The sequence below is a fragment of the Candoia aspera genome, chromosome 4, assembly GCF_035149785.1.
Source record: "Candoia aspera isolate rCanAsp1 chromosome 4, rCanAsp1.hap2, whole genome shotgun sequence".
NCBI classification, from domain to species: domain Eukaryota; kingdom Metazoa; phylum Chordata; class Lepidosauria; order Squamata; family Boidae; genus Candoia; species Candoia aspera.
In genome coordinates, this window is record NC_086156.1 from 93007807 (window position 1) to 93021553 (window position 13747).

At 42.8% G+C, this 13747-nt stretch overlaps 1 protein-coding gene across 1 annotated transcript in view; it reads right to left on the reverse strand.

The window, feature by feature from the left end:
* The window catches only part of LOC134495507 (deleted in malignant brain tumors 1 protein-like), a 56157-nt gene extending 43595 nt beyond the window's left edge, over positions 1 to 12562 (reverse strand). The window contains exon 1 of the mRNA XM_063301001.1: positions 12385 to 12562. Coding sequence (XP_063157071.1) covers positions 12385 to 12478 — 94 coding nt within the window. The 5' untranslated portion in view covers positions 12479 to 12562. The remainder of the gene's footprint in view (positions 1 to 12384) is intronic.
* Between the last annotated feature and the right edge of the window lie 1185 nt (positions 12563 to 13747).

A 13747-nucleotide genomic window follows, 5' to 3' on the forward strand; every position in this document is an offset into this window, starting at 1 on the left:
GTCCTGCATGAAATCAGTTGCTGGCCTCACTGAGGGCGGCACAATAGGGGTTAGCAGTCAATGAAGTAGAAAGTCTGGTGTCATACTTTCCTGTTGCCTGAGGAACTAAAGGAAAACATATTAAGATGAGGAAGAGCTCTCAGAAACCTTAGACATCATGGCCAATAGTGAAGGACAATATTTGGAAAGTCCTATTTCCTAAAATTTGGCTTGGAGAGGGTATTAAACCCAACCTGTGTGTTTATGGTTGTTCTCTTTTTTTAATATCAAACTTATAAAAATATAGTGAGAGCTTAAAATTAGTATGGGAGGAAGTGGGCAAACTGCATCCATTCATTGTCCCTGTAATGGTTACCTATTCTAAAATACCATCAGACTCATGAGCAGGAGTTCAAAGATATCTGATTTATTAAAGAATAGTATGCAGGATCACAGAGAAAGCTGAGAATGATGAAAGCATGCCAAATTCAAAGTAAAAACCCTTGGTGCAAATGAAATCCCTCCCCCTGTAAAATCTTCTCAAGTTCACAATCCCAGGTGCTCCTAACAGTCTCTGATGGTCTGCGGGAAAAGGCCTTGAACAGATAACATAACCCAAACACATTCCATCACACTGATTACACAGACAGAGCTTGGTACAAGGTCTGTCACACCAGCTCCCTCCCAAACAGAAATGTGCATCAGCACCATGGCATGTGAAACGTTACGATGTATAAACTACTTTGAAACAGTGAACATGACATACTGTCCCACCAAAATTAAAGAATACATTAAGCAGCAGGCTTCAAAGGGTAAGCCAGGTGGAAACGGTTAACTAAAGCAGGAGCGTTAACATGGTGGGCAGACACCCACTCAGGATGAGGAAAGTGTTTCCATCGGACCAGATACTGAAGGGTGCCTCGAAGCTTGCGAGAATCAACAATGTCTTTGACTTCTAAGTGTTGTTGGCTGTCAATCATAATTGGAGCAGGAGGAGGAGGTTGAGGGTGCCGACGCGGTGAGTGGTGCACAGGCTTAAGCAAGCTGCAATGAAAAACAGGGTCCAAGCGTTTCAAATTGTGAGGCAGTTCCAATTTAACAGTAACTGGATTGACAAGATGAACAATAGGGAAAGGACCAATGAATTTGGGAGCAATTTTTTTAGAGGGTTGTGGTGATTTGATAAATTTAGTAGATAGTACACCTGATCCCCAACTTTGAAGTCGTGTTGTAAAGAGTGATGCTTATCAGCTTGGGACTTGTAAGCAGCTTGGGCATCAGCTAAAGCTTGTTGAATTACTGGCCAGGAATCGGACAGTTTAACAGCCCAGTCAGATGCAGAACATGTTTGGGAAGGGGGCTGTGGCAGTTCAGGGATGGGGACAAAGTCGTGACCAGAAACCACGTGAAAAGGGGTTTGTCTGGTACTTTAATACACAGCATTGTTGTAAGCAACTTCAGCAAAAGGTAATAACTCCACCCAATCATCCTGATGGTAGTTAATGTATGCTCTAAGAAACTGTTCAAGAGTGGAGTTTAAAATCTCAGTAGAACCGTCAGTCTGTGGATGGGATGATGTGGACAGAGCTTGTTTGGTTCCAATTTTAAAAATGATTTCCAAAATTGGGAAGTAAACTGTGTGCCGCGATCAGAGATTAAATGGGAGGGGCTACTGTGGAGGTGGTAGATGTGGTGGAAAAATAGGCGTGCCAGTTGTGGCGCTGACAGGATGGATGCACATGGAATGAAATGATTTTTTAGAGAAAAAATCTTTTACAACCCAAATGACCGTTTTCTTCTGACTGGGAGGTAGGTCCACAATGAAATCCATAGAAATCTCATCCCAGGGGCTGGCCACTGGCTGTAGAAGCCCCTGTGGTTTCCCCGCTTTTCGTTTTGACATGGCACAAACAGGACAGGAAGCAACATAGTCTTTTACATCATGTCTTAAGGTTGGCCACCAAAATTGACGGCGAACCAGATGCAAGGTTTTGACGAAACCAAAGTGTCCAGCAAGTTTATTATCATGGGAATGCTGTAAAACATCAGCTCTTAAAGTTTCAGGCACATAAAGGCGGTGTTCCACCCACGCCAGACCATTTTCAAAAGAAACATTGTCTCTATTAGCTAGCAACCAAGTGTCAGATTTCAGTGCCTGGAGAAAGTCCTTCTGTAACTGACAAGGAACTTGCACTTTCCGCTTCCCAGACTGTGCTGGGGGCGGGGTTGCCTGCGCACGGATCTGGCTCCTAGTGACAGCAACCAAGCTCAGTTGTGGTTCAGTGAGAACGGTTCCAACCACATCTGCCATCTGGTCAAGGTCCTGAGGTAAACGTGACAAAGCATTGGCCAGAAAGTTTTTCTTTCCCAGAATAAATTTTAACTGGAAGTTAAAGCGACTGAAAAACTGAGCCCAGTGAATCTGTTTAGGGCTGAGACACTGTGGGGTGTGGAGGGCTTCCAAATTCCTGTGATTGGTCCAAACCTCAAAAGGGCATTTAGCGCTTTCAAGGAGATGGTGCCAGGTTTCTAAAGCTGCTTTTACAGCAAACATCTCCTTTTCCCAAACATGCCAACGGCGTTCTGTTTCAGAAAATTTCCTGGATAGATAAGTGCATGGTTTTAAGTGATTTTCTGAATCTGTTTGTAACAAAATTGTTGAGGTTTTCCTACTAATGATTAAGACTGCTATTGTACCTAATCATTTTGGCCGGGTGAAGAGGTTGTATTTGATTGTCTCCTTTCACGTGCTTGATGCAAATAGCCTGGGGGGAGGAAACCTGCCCGGACTTGTTTCACTTCCTCTTTTCTCTCTCTGCCGATATGTAGCAAGCCAGGCTTGCTCTCAATGAGAGCTAAGTCCTTTAAATATGTTTTGCTTTTGTTTTGCTTTTTGTAAATAAATTATTTTTATAGAAATGCCTGGTGTGTGACTTTTCTGATCTCTCCTGGGCTAAAGGCTTTCCCAGCATCCTGCAACAGGTTATGGGCCCAGTGAGCAGCCCAGTAAGCCCAGTAAAACCTAGAGAGAAAAGAGAGATCAGCTCCACACCTCATGCACAATTTAAAGGCAGGTAGCAAAGACCTGTGAAGATTTTCTTTGGAGCCACCTGGAGATTTTCCAGCAACTGCCGGTCTACAGGACAAAGAAGCTAGCTAAAGTGACTTGCCTAAGAAGGAAGAAGCCATGGCTACCTCCCAGCCCTCAGCGATGCCTCTGGAGTGCCTATCAGAGACCAACTATTTGAATTGGGCCCTGAAGATGGAGATGAATCTTCGCAGAGAGAATCTTTGGCTGCCAATTGGTGAGCAAAGCCCCCAAAATCCCAGTGCTGAATGGCTGAGACAGGATGAGTGGGCTAGAGCCACCATTATCTTGGGAGTTGAGGACAATCAGCTAGTCCACGTGCGAGGCATGCAGTCTGCAAAGCAACTTTGGGACGCTTTGAGAGACTTATATGTAAAGGCAACAGCAGGGAGTAAAGTTGCTCTGACGAAAAAGCTGTACAGAGCCTACCTTGCAGAAGGAGAAAGCCTTCCTGAGCACCTGCATTTTATTCAGCAGCTGTTCGTTGAGTTGCAGGAGAGAGGAATGGAATTTACACCTCTCACAAAATCCTATATCCTCCTGTCCTCACTAAATGCAATGTGGGACACACTGATCTGTACCCTGGAGGCTATGCCTGAAGCAGACCTCACCCCATCGTATGTTACACAGCGCTTACTCGCTGAATGGGAGAAGAGAGAGGAAAGATCCCCCCCCCATCTCTTCTGGAAAGCTGCAATACCAGAAAATGAGGGAAAAGAAGGGAAAGGAACCTGAGGCCACAGCGCTAGCCAGCCAGCAATGCTTCACTTGTGGTTCAGCTGGACATTTGCAAAGAGACTGTGCCATGAGACCCAAGAGTAGAAAGACAGAGAAGAAAAACACAAGGGCAACACAGAAGAAGGCTCTTCAGACAACCCAAATTGCACAGGTTGCTGAGAAGGGTAATTCTGATATATGGGTGTTAGATTCTGGGGCCAATTGTCATTTATGTAATTGTAAAAGCTCTTTTGTGTCACTGTCTAAAACTGAAAGACAAAGTGTATCTTTGGCTGATGGGTCTGTCACCAAAATTATGGGACAAGGTGACTTGTATTTATCCTGCTTAGGAGAAACTGTAAAAGGTGTGTTGTATGTGCCAAATTTACAATCAAACCTTTTATCTGTGGCACAATTAGCTGCAACAGGGTATATCATAACATTTAAGAAAAATGGTTGTGAGATACGAAAAAATGGGAAAGTGTGTGCTACTGGTATGTTAAAAGACTCCTTGTACATTGTGCAAAATGCAAGGAAGCCAAGCTGCAAGGCTGCAGTTGGCAACACGCCATATCATGACCAATGTGTACACCTGATGCACAGGAGATTTGGTCATGCTAATTTCAAGTATATAGCACAAATGCCACAGCTGTGTGCTGACCTAAAGATAAAACCCTGTGATAAATACTTAGACTGTGTAGTTTGCAAAGAATGCAAAACACTAAAAGCTCCTGTGAGTAAGCACAGTGACAGAGTTACAACTAGACCTTTGGAAATTGTACACTCTGACATTATTGGTCCTTTTGCTCCAAGTCTTGGACAAGCAAGGTATGCAATGACCATCATTGATGATTTCTCAAGATACACATTTATCTACATCTTAAAACATAAAGATGAGGCATTTGAGAAATTTAAAAGTTTTGTGACATGGGCAAATGGAAAATTCCCTAGGCCTGTATCTGCACTCCAATGTGATAGAGGAGGAGAATACCTTTCTCACAAATTCAGAAGGTTCCTAGTGGAAAAAGGGATAGAACAAATTCTTTCTAACCCTTACACCCCTCAGCAAAATGGTGTTGCTGAAAGAAAGGGCAGAACCTTGCAAAATGCAATGGAATGCATGATTAAAGATTCACAATTATGTTTTAAGTACTGGGGAGAGGCCATATCTACTGCCACGTATGTACAAAACAGATTGTATAACTCTGTGATTCAGGACACTCCACTCCATTTGTTTTATGATGTGAAACCAAAGGTAAACCATCTGAGAGTGTTTGGTAGCACTGCATGGGTTCACATTCCAAAACAACAGAGAAGGAAAGAAGGCCCCACAACAAAGAAAGCCATCTTTGCTGGCTATGAACAAAGCCAAAGGAGCTACAGGTTCATAATGGGAGAGAAATTAATAATTAGCAAAAGCGCTTCTTTTGCTGAGCAAAACTGGGGGAGATTAAATTCTAGCTCTCCAGTTGATCTGACCACCACAAGAGAACAGCAAGGACTTGCTGATGGTGATCTTTTGCCTGATGAAGACATTAAACCAGAAAAGCAAACTGAAGATCTGTCTGATGAGACAGATGCTTCTCAGGAAAGTGATAGGAGTCAAAATTTAAGCCCTGTATTACCTCGCAGATCTCAGAGGAGTAATAAAGGCGTTCATCACGTTTTCAGGCTGAAACAGTAAAGGCTTTTCACATATTCACAGAACCTGAGTCTTTAGAACAAGTGAATGCTTTACCACCTGAGATTGAACAAAATCGGCATTCTGCCATGCAACAGGAATTAGCATCCTTGAAAGAAAATAAAACATGGAAACTGGTAAATCTACCTCCCAATGAACGCTGTCTGGGCTGTAGGTGGGTTTTCACACTGAAAAGGGATGCTGATGGCAAAATCCAAAAATATAAAGCAAGGTTGGTTGCAAAAGGGTTCACTCAAAGGAAAGATTTAGACTTTGACAAGACTTTTGCACCAGTTACTAAAGGTGAATCAATTAGATTACTGTTAAAAGTTGCTGCACTGAAAGGAATGTCAGTTAACCACTATGACATTCAAACTGCATTTCTCTATGGTGATTTAGATCACAAATTATACATGCAGCAACCCCCTGGCTATGAAAAAGGGGAGAATCTAGTCTGTGAACTGCAGAAGTCAATCTATGGGTTAAAACAAGCTGCTAGATCCTGGAACCAAAAAGTAGATGAAAAACTGCAGAATTTTGGTTTTGAAAAAGGAAAAGCAGATCCCTGTGTATATATGAAGAAGGACAAACAAGGCTGTATGTATCTGTGCATTTATGTTGATGATTTGCTGCTGTTCACATCAACAGAAAAACAAAGGCTTGATTTTGAAACCTGCATGAAAAGGCATTTCATATTAAAAAGCCTTGGAGTTGTGACCAATTACCTAGGTTTGGAAGTACACAGGGAGAAGGATGGTAGCTTTCTGTTAAACCAACGTAGTAAAATTCAAAAGCTCCTAGAGGATGTTAATATGCAAGACTGTAAACCAGTCTCTACTCCGATGATAATAGATTTTCAGAAAGATATAGGAAAAACTCAATTAACTGAGGCAGAGAACTATAGATCTGTAATTGGAAGTTTACTGTACATTGCAAATCATTCTCGCCCAGATATCTCAAATTCTGTGGCCATTTTAAGTAGACAGGTAGATAAGCCTACATCTACTGGAAAAGCAGCACTGAAGAGGTTAATGAGGTATTTGCAAGGAACAAATAATTATTGCCTGAAGCTAAATGCCTCTGGAACTGAGAAATTGCAGGCTTTTGCCGATTCTGACTGGGGAACAGATGTCAGTGACAGAAAATCCACTTCTGGGATTTTAATTCAATTTGCTGGATCTAGCTTAGGCTGGCATTCTAGAAAACAAACACTTGTTGCTCTTTCCACTGCAGAAGCAGAGTTTTATTCTCTAACACAAACCTGTAATGAGGTTACATGGTTTAAAAATTTGTTAAAAGACATAGGCATGGAAGTGAACCAGCCTATAACTGTTTATGAGGATAATCAAGCTTGCATTGCTATGGCAAAATCTGAAGCCTGCAGAAATAGAACAAAACATATCGATATTAGATATCAATATAGCAAAGATATGATAAGCAAAGGAGAAATAATGTTAAAATATTGTGAATCAAAAGACATGATTGCTGATATTTTAACCAAACCTCTTCCTGTACCAAGACACAAAGAGTTGTCAGAGAAGATTGGTTTGCATCTTAATCTATAGTGTAAAAAGGGGAGTGTTGAGGTTTTCCTACTAACGATTAAGACTGCTATTGTACCTTATCATTTTGGCCGGGTGAAGAGGTTGTATTTGATTGTCTCCTTTCACGTGCTTGATGCAAATCGCCTGGGGGGAGGAAACCTGCCCAGACTTGTTTCACTTCCTCTTTTTTCTCTCTGCCGATATGTAGCAAGCCAGGCTTGCTCTCAATGAGAGCTAAGTCCTTTAAATATGTTTTGCTTTTGTTTTGCTTTTTGTAAATAAATTATTTTTATAGAAATGCCTGGTGTGTGACTTTTCTGATCTCTCCTGAGCTAAAGGCTTTCCCAGCATTCTGCAACAAAAATAGCCCCAGTGGAGGAGTGAGAAGCATCAACTTGGACCACAAAGGGGCACTCAGGATCAGGGTGCTGTAGAATAGGCTCAACAGTGAAAAGGGTTTTTAGTTTCTCAAATGCTGCCTGGCATTCAGGCATCCAATTCAGCACTGCCCCAGGGTTTTTTACTTTGCGTGTCTCCCCCAAGCCCTTGGTACGGAGTAAATAAGTGAGGGGCAGAGCAATCTCAGCGAACCCCTGGATAAATTGCCAATAGAAATTACTGAACCCTAGGAAACTTTGTAATTGCCTCCAGGTGCAGGGATGTTCCCAACTTAGAATCGCCTGAATTTTTGCAGGGTCCATTTCTATATCCCAGTCAGACACTCGATAGCTGAGATAGTCAAGTTGGGTTTTGTGAAACTCACATTTGGAAAGTTTGGCATAGAGTCTGGCATCTCTAAGTTTGCGTAAGACCTGTCTGAGGAGGCGTTCGTGTTCCTTCTCAGTTTCAGTGTAAATGAGAATATCATCTAAATAGACCAGAACCCCTTTAAACAAATAATCATGTAATACTTTATTAATCAATTGCATGAAGACCCCAGGCACCCCTGCCAACCCAAAAGGAAGGACTTTGTATTGAAACGATCCTAGTGGGCAATTAAAAGCAGTTTTTCACTCATCCCCAGCCTTTATGCGAATGCAGAAGTAGGCTTCGCGAAGATCGAGCTTGGAGAAGATCTTACCCTTTGACAAATGAGCTAACATGTCCTTCATGAGGGGTAGAGGGTACTTGTTGACAATAGAGATGGAATTTAACCCACGATAGTCTGTGCAGAGTTGAAGCGTGCCATCCTTCTTTTCCTGGAATAGCACAGGGGCTCCAACTAGGGAATTAGCAGGTTCAACAAGCCCCCTTGACAGATTTTTGTCAATGAAGTCCTGTAAAGCCTCAAGTTCCTTCTGGGTCATCGGCTTGGGCAATTGAACATTGGGGACCAACTCTATTGCACAGTCAGTTTTCTGGTGGGGGGGGGTAACTGATCTGCCTCCATCTCCCCAAATACGTCAGCAAATTCTTGGTATTGAGCAGGCAAGCCTTCTAAATGTGGCAAGTCAGGGTGTGGCATGGCAATTGCTGCCCTTCCAACGTGTAACTATCTCCGCTATAGGAGCTTGGTAGAATCCATCTGAAAAAGTCACAGTTCTATGTTCCCAATTTATATAGGGGCTTTGATAGGTCAACCATGGGATCCCCAGGATTACCAAGGGATTGCCAACAGGTGCTACAACAAATTTCAAAGTGTCATGGTGGCTGCCCATTTGCATTGCCACAGTTCCAGTGAAATGGGTTGCCGCCCCCCCCCCACCATTGAACCATCCAACTGTGTGAAGATCAAAGGCTGCTGGAGGGGGAAACTAGGCAGGTCCAAAGCAGCAACCAGATCAAGGTGAATTAAATACCTGGAACACCCAGAGTCAACTAAAGCCCATACCTCTGTAGTCTTTGTGTGGGAACCCAATTTCAGTTTTACTGCTAAAGTGGGACAGTCAGCACTCACCATAGCATCTTCGCGCCCATCCTCTTCCACCTGCCCACTGGTGCCCTTCATGGCAGGTGGCTGGCGTTTCCTGCCGGCTCCTTAGAGTTGTCTTCAGCCTCTCCCAAGAAGTAGTTTACTTCCTCAGCATCAGCTGTCCCTTTGGCTGCTGTCATTCACTGCGATGGGGGAGGCGATTTGGCCGGTGGCTTTCCCACTCAATCTCCAGCCTTGGCTTTTGGGCAATCAGCTACTCGATGGCCCTCCTTTCCACATCGGAGACACTGACCCCTCGCGTAGAGCTGATCTTTCTCCTCATCCCAGGCTCTATAGCTTGGCCGGGCAGCAGTCGCAGCACTTTGGGGTCCCCTCATGGTGGTGGGTGGTTTTGCAGATTTTCTAGTTTGCATGAAGGTATGCTGAGTGTGCTCAGCCTTGCCCGCCAGACAGTCCCAGTCATACAATGACTCGGGGTCGTCTCTGCACAATGCCCAACACAGGACGTCCTGGTTGAGTCCCTCTTTAAAATGTTCTATCAGAGTGGACTCAGAACAGTCAGTGATTTTCCCAGCCAGAGCTTTAAACTCTAGGGCATAATCAGCTACTGACAATTGGCCCTGGGTGAGATCCTTCAGCGCCTTCTTAGCTCTTGCCTTGGCCAGGGGATCTTCAAAATGCAGCTTTAACGCCCACATGAAATCATCGAAATAATCAAGTGCAGGGGAGTCAGCATCACTTAATTGGACATACCAGTCAGCTGCTCGACCCTTCAATTTGGTGGCAATGGCAGTTATTTTAGCCTCTTCAGAAGGGAAGCATGCCCCAAACTGCCTCATATAACTTTTAGCATTAGTTAAAAAGAAAGATAACTTTGTTGGATCCCCATCAAACTTAACAGAAAAGTCTCTCACTCTGCCTCCAGTTGGAGTGGGACCAGCAGCCCCTTGGGTGGTTGGGTCCCAGGTTACCATAGCTTTCCCTTTTCAGGGTGGGGATACTGATGGCTGGCAGGCTCTGTGGGGTGGAGATTCATCCCGGAGCCATCTCCGGCCCTGCTCCACCGGCAGTCTGGATGGGAGGATGGGGGACGGCTGCGGGAAGCTGGGATCTCCTCTGCGCCTCCCCTGCCCCTCCAGTGACAAAGACAGGTTTATCAACATGTACTCTGTCGATTCTAATTTGGCTTCCACCATTCTTAGTCTCTCAGGGGTTTGAGAGTCCCCTCTGCTTCGTGTGCCTGGTTTCCTCTCCATTGATACTGTAGTAGATTCTTTGTCTGGGGTTAGCGGGAGCTGATACTTACAGGACGTCCCCAACGTCCCTGGTTGTGGTTCCCCCACTTCATCCAAGGTGATCAACTCTGCGAGCAATTCGCTGGGTGCCGGTTGCTTTGGCTCTTCCCTGTTGTCAGATTCATCTGCATCAGAATTGGAACTCGATTTCTCCCTTGACAGGTCTCGGGATTCTGAATGTTCTGGGTTGAGATCCAATTCTCTGCTCCTGACCGTCGACTCAGGCATCAAGCTAGCCATCTCCTCGAGTCCCCTGGTTGTGGATTTTGACTCAGCCTTCTTTAACTATTTTCCCTCACAAGAGACTGATCTTGGTAGGAGCTAACGACACAACTTTGGGTTTCTCAGCTTTATGTAATGGTTGCCTATTCTAAAATACCATCAGACTCATGAGCAGGAGTTCAAAGATATCTGATTTATTAAAGAATAGTATGCAGGATCACAGAGAAAGCTGAGAATGATAAAAGTGCGCCAAATGCAAACTAAAAACCCTCGGTGCAAATGAAATCCCTCCCCCCGTAAAATCTTCCCAAGTTCACAATCCCAGGTGCTCCTAACGGTTTCTGATGGTCTGCGGGAAAAGGCCTTGAACAGAGAACATAACCCAAACACATTCCATTGTAATGAACACAGATACAGAGCTTGGTACAAGGTTTCACAGCAGCTCCCTCCCAAACAGAAACGCCCATCAGCGCCATGGCATGTGAAATGTTATGATGTATAAACTACATTGAAACAGTGAACATGACAGTCCCCATTACAAGAGCTCTCAGATTTTGGGTTCCAAAATTCCAGTCAACCATTACAGTGCAGCAAAGTCTGTATCTCTTTCCTGCCATCAATTTTCATCTGGATTTTTACAGACTCAGTTATTTTCTCATTATATTTATGACTCCTTTCAATCTAATTTCAGTTTCTCAATGGCTTAGGTGGGGAAGAAGTACTTCCCTGTGGCAAGCCCACCAATTATTTGCTTGCCATTTGCCTGGCTGCTGAAATATACCCCCATATGCGTCTGTTTCTCCTTCTCTCTCCCTGGCCTGAAATTTAGACAATATAAAGAAGATATGGACTCAATATGCTACTTATTTGCACACCACCATGATGTCCCCTAAGCTGATAAAGACTCATCTAAACACCAGAACAGTTGTCTGTCAAATAATTAGAAACAGCATAGTCCAAACTGAGATTATTGTCCAAGACAGAGAGTACTGCTAGCTTAAGTCATTCCTTCACATTTCTGATAAAATGCTACTCTACAAACAGATGCTATGTAGAGGAGAAAAGAAAAACCAAGGCAACCCAGGATCCATGACATAGTAATACTGCTGATCCATCTGATCCACCTTTGACTCAGTGAGGAATTATGGAGGCCTTTCCATGTCCTTCTTGACTATATTCCTCACCAGAACAATGAGATAAAATAAACTTGTTCTAGTACTTAGTTTTTAGTGCAGGGCTTAATGAAAACTTTATCTGGTTTCTATAAAAGATCTATATCACCTAATGGTTAGTAACACTTTACACATGCTCAAAGCAGTCTTCATTTTGGAATTCATTTATTTCAGGGCTGAGGTTTAATAGCCTAATCTGAGAATGGGTTTATTTAGTATTGTGTGAATAGTGCTATCACTATTAGTATCATCATCATCATCATCATCATCATCATCATCAGGTACAGTTAAGGCACAAGAAACTAGTGTGAAGTACGTCTAAGCATGCACTCTTTTTAAAGAACATAGAGAAGAGCTACTGGACCAGGCTAGCCTTTATTTAGTAAACATTTCTCTGTAAGACTTTTGCAATCATCAGATACAAGTTAAGCCACCAAGTAGATCATCATCCATCTTCTACCTACTCCAGTTTTAGCTTGAAAACATATATTCTGGTAAAACATAATAAAAGAAGCCAGCAGGCGTTAAATGGTCCATTAGAAATTAGCTAGTGAGACTAGTGAGTCACCAGTGAGTTACAAACATTGACTAGCAAGCATCAAGAGATCCACCAGAAACAAGTCAGGTGGTTACCAGTAGTCAACAATAACTTTATAGTAACAACTGGCTTAGTGTGATTTCTAATAATTAAGTACAAGAGAGAGAGAAGAGGAACATGCTCTGGCACCATGCACAGCAGTGGAAGGAGCTGAAGTTAGAGGAAACAAACATCTGTAAGATTGTTGCAGGATAAACAAGAAAAGGATTACTCACCCCAAAGACAGGTCAGGAATAAAAGGGTCATTGTAACCTTTTTGAATTTCTTTCCTAGGTATTTCTCCCCAAAGGGGAGAGCATAAGAAGTCATAGATTCCAATTAGGTAGAACTTGGTTGTAGTGCTGAAAGCTTGGACTTTCACAAAGTATTCCGGCAGCTTGTCCTGATGGGACACTCTCATAGGTCAATGCCACAAGCAAAGGTTGGGAAGCAAAATACCCAGAGGGGGCTGGATGGAACTGGAGGGAGGAGTCTAATAATTCCACTTAGTTATTTGCCAGTACTGCAGATATTTTTTACATTTCGGACATTTGGGAAACAACTTTCAGTTCCCCACAAATACCAAGAGCTAGGGAGTAATTGAGATGAATGACGTGCATACAGCTATGGTTTAATGTGCATCATGTTCCAGTCCCAGGATTAATTTTTGCTGTCATAGATAAGCTTTAGAATATGCCAAAACAACAACAACAACAACAACAACAAATGTGCCTCTGAGCACATGAAGTGTGCCTTTTCCTTATTAGTGAATGATACGTACATACACCCAAACACTTGATATAGGTTTGCAGTTCCTAAGTAGAGTTTATTTTTTAAGCAGCCTATGTTTCCCTCTTCCTCTCCTTCTCTCCAAGTAAACCACTGAATTAATACCAAATGGTAACAATGTAAAGAGGAAAATCTTTCTAAATGGTTAGTTCAAACTATAGGTCAACTAGATCGCTGACTGGAACTGAACATTATGATCATATTATGCCCCTCTTGTGGCATCTTTATGAGTTCTAGTCCATTGACAGGTCCAGTTCAAAATGGTGCTATTGGTTGGACCAACAGTATTTTCTCCCTGGGTTCGATGATGCTGATTTTCACAGGTCCTGTTCTAAATGTCATCCCAGCTTGGTAGTTTATTTATCTTTATTTGCTGTCCCAGAACGGGTTAGGGTTATCACCATCATCATCATGCAAAGTTTTTTTATTCTTTTAATGCAAATGTCTGTATTTTGTGTTACAAAGTGGTCTTTGAAGAGAGTGGATTTTTGCTGTTTTCCAATCCTGCTTAATGTTTCAGAGTAACAGACTGGTTTAATGCACTTTTTAAAGTTTTTGTAAAAAGTCTGAACTGTTTTTATTGTGTAGTTTGTTTTATGCTACTATTTTTAATGTAGGTTTTTAAACATTTTAATAATAGTTTTTAGGACATTTGATTGTATGCCATCTTAGGAAGTCTACTTTGAATGGTGGCATGTAACTTTGGTAAATGCGTATACAGATAGATGAGGATCAGAATAATCCTTATTTATGTAAGGTTGCTGTATTTTGAGCCTGCAGCTTGATGATGGAGTAGAAACTCTGCACATT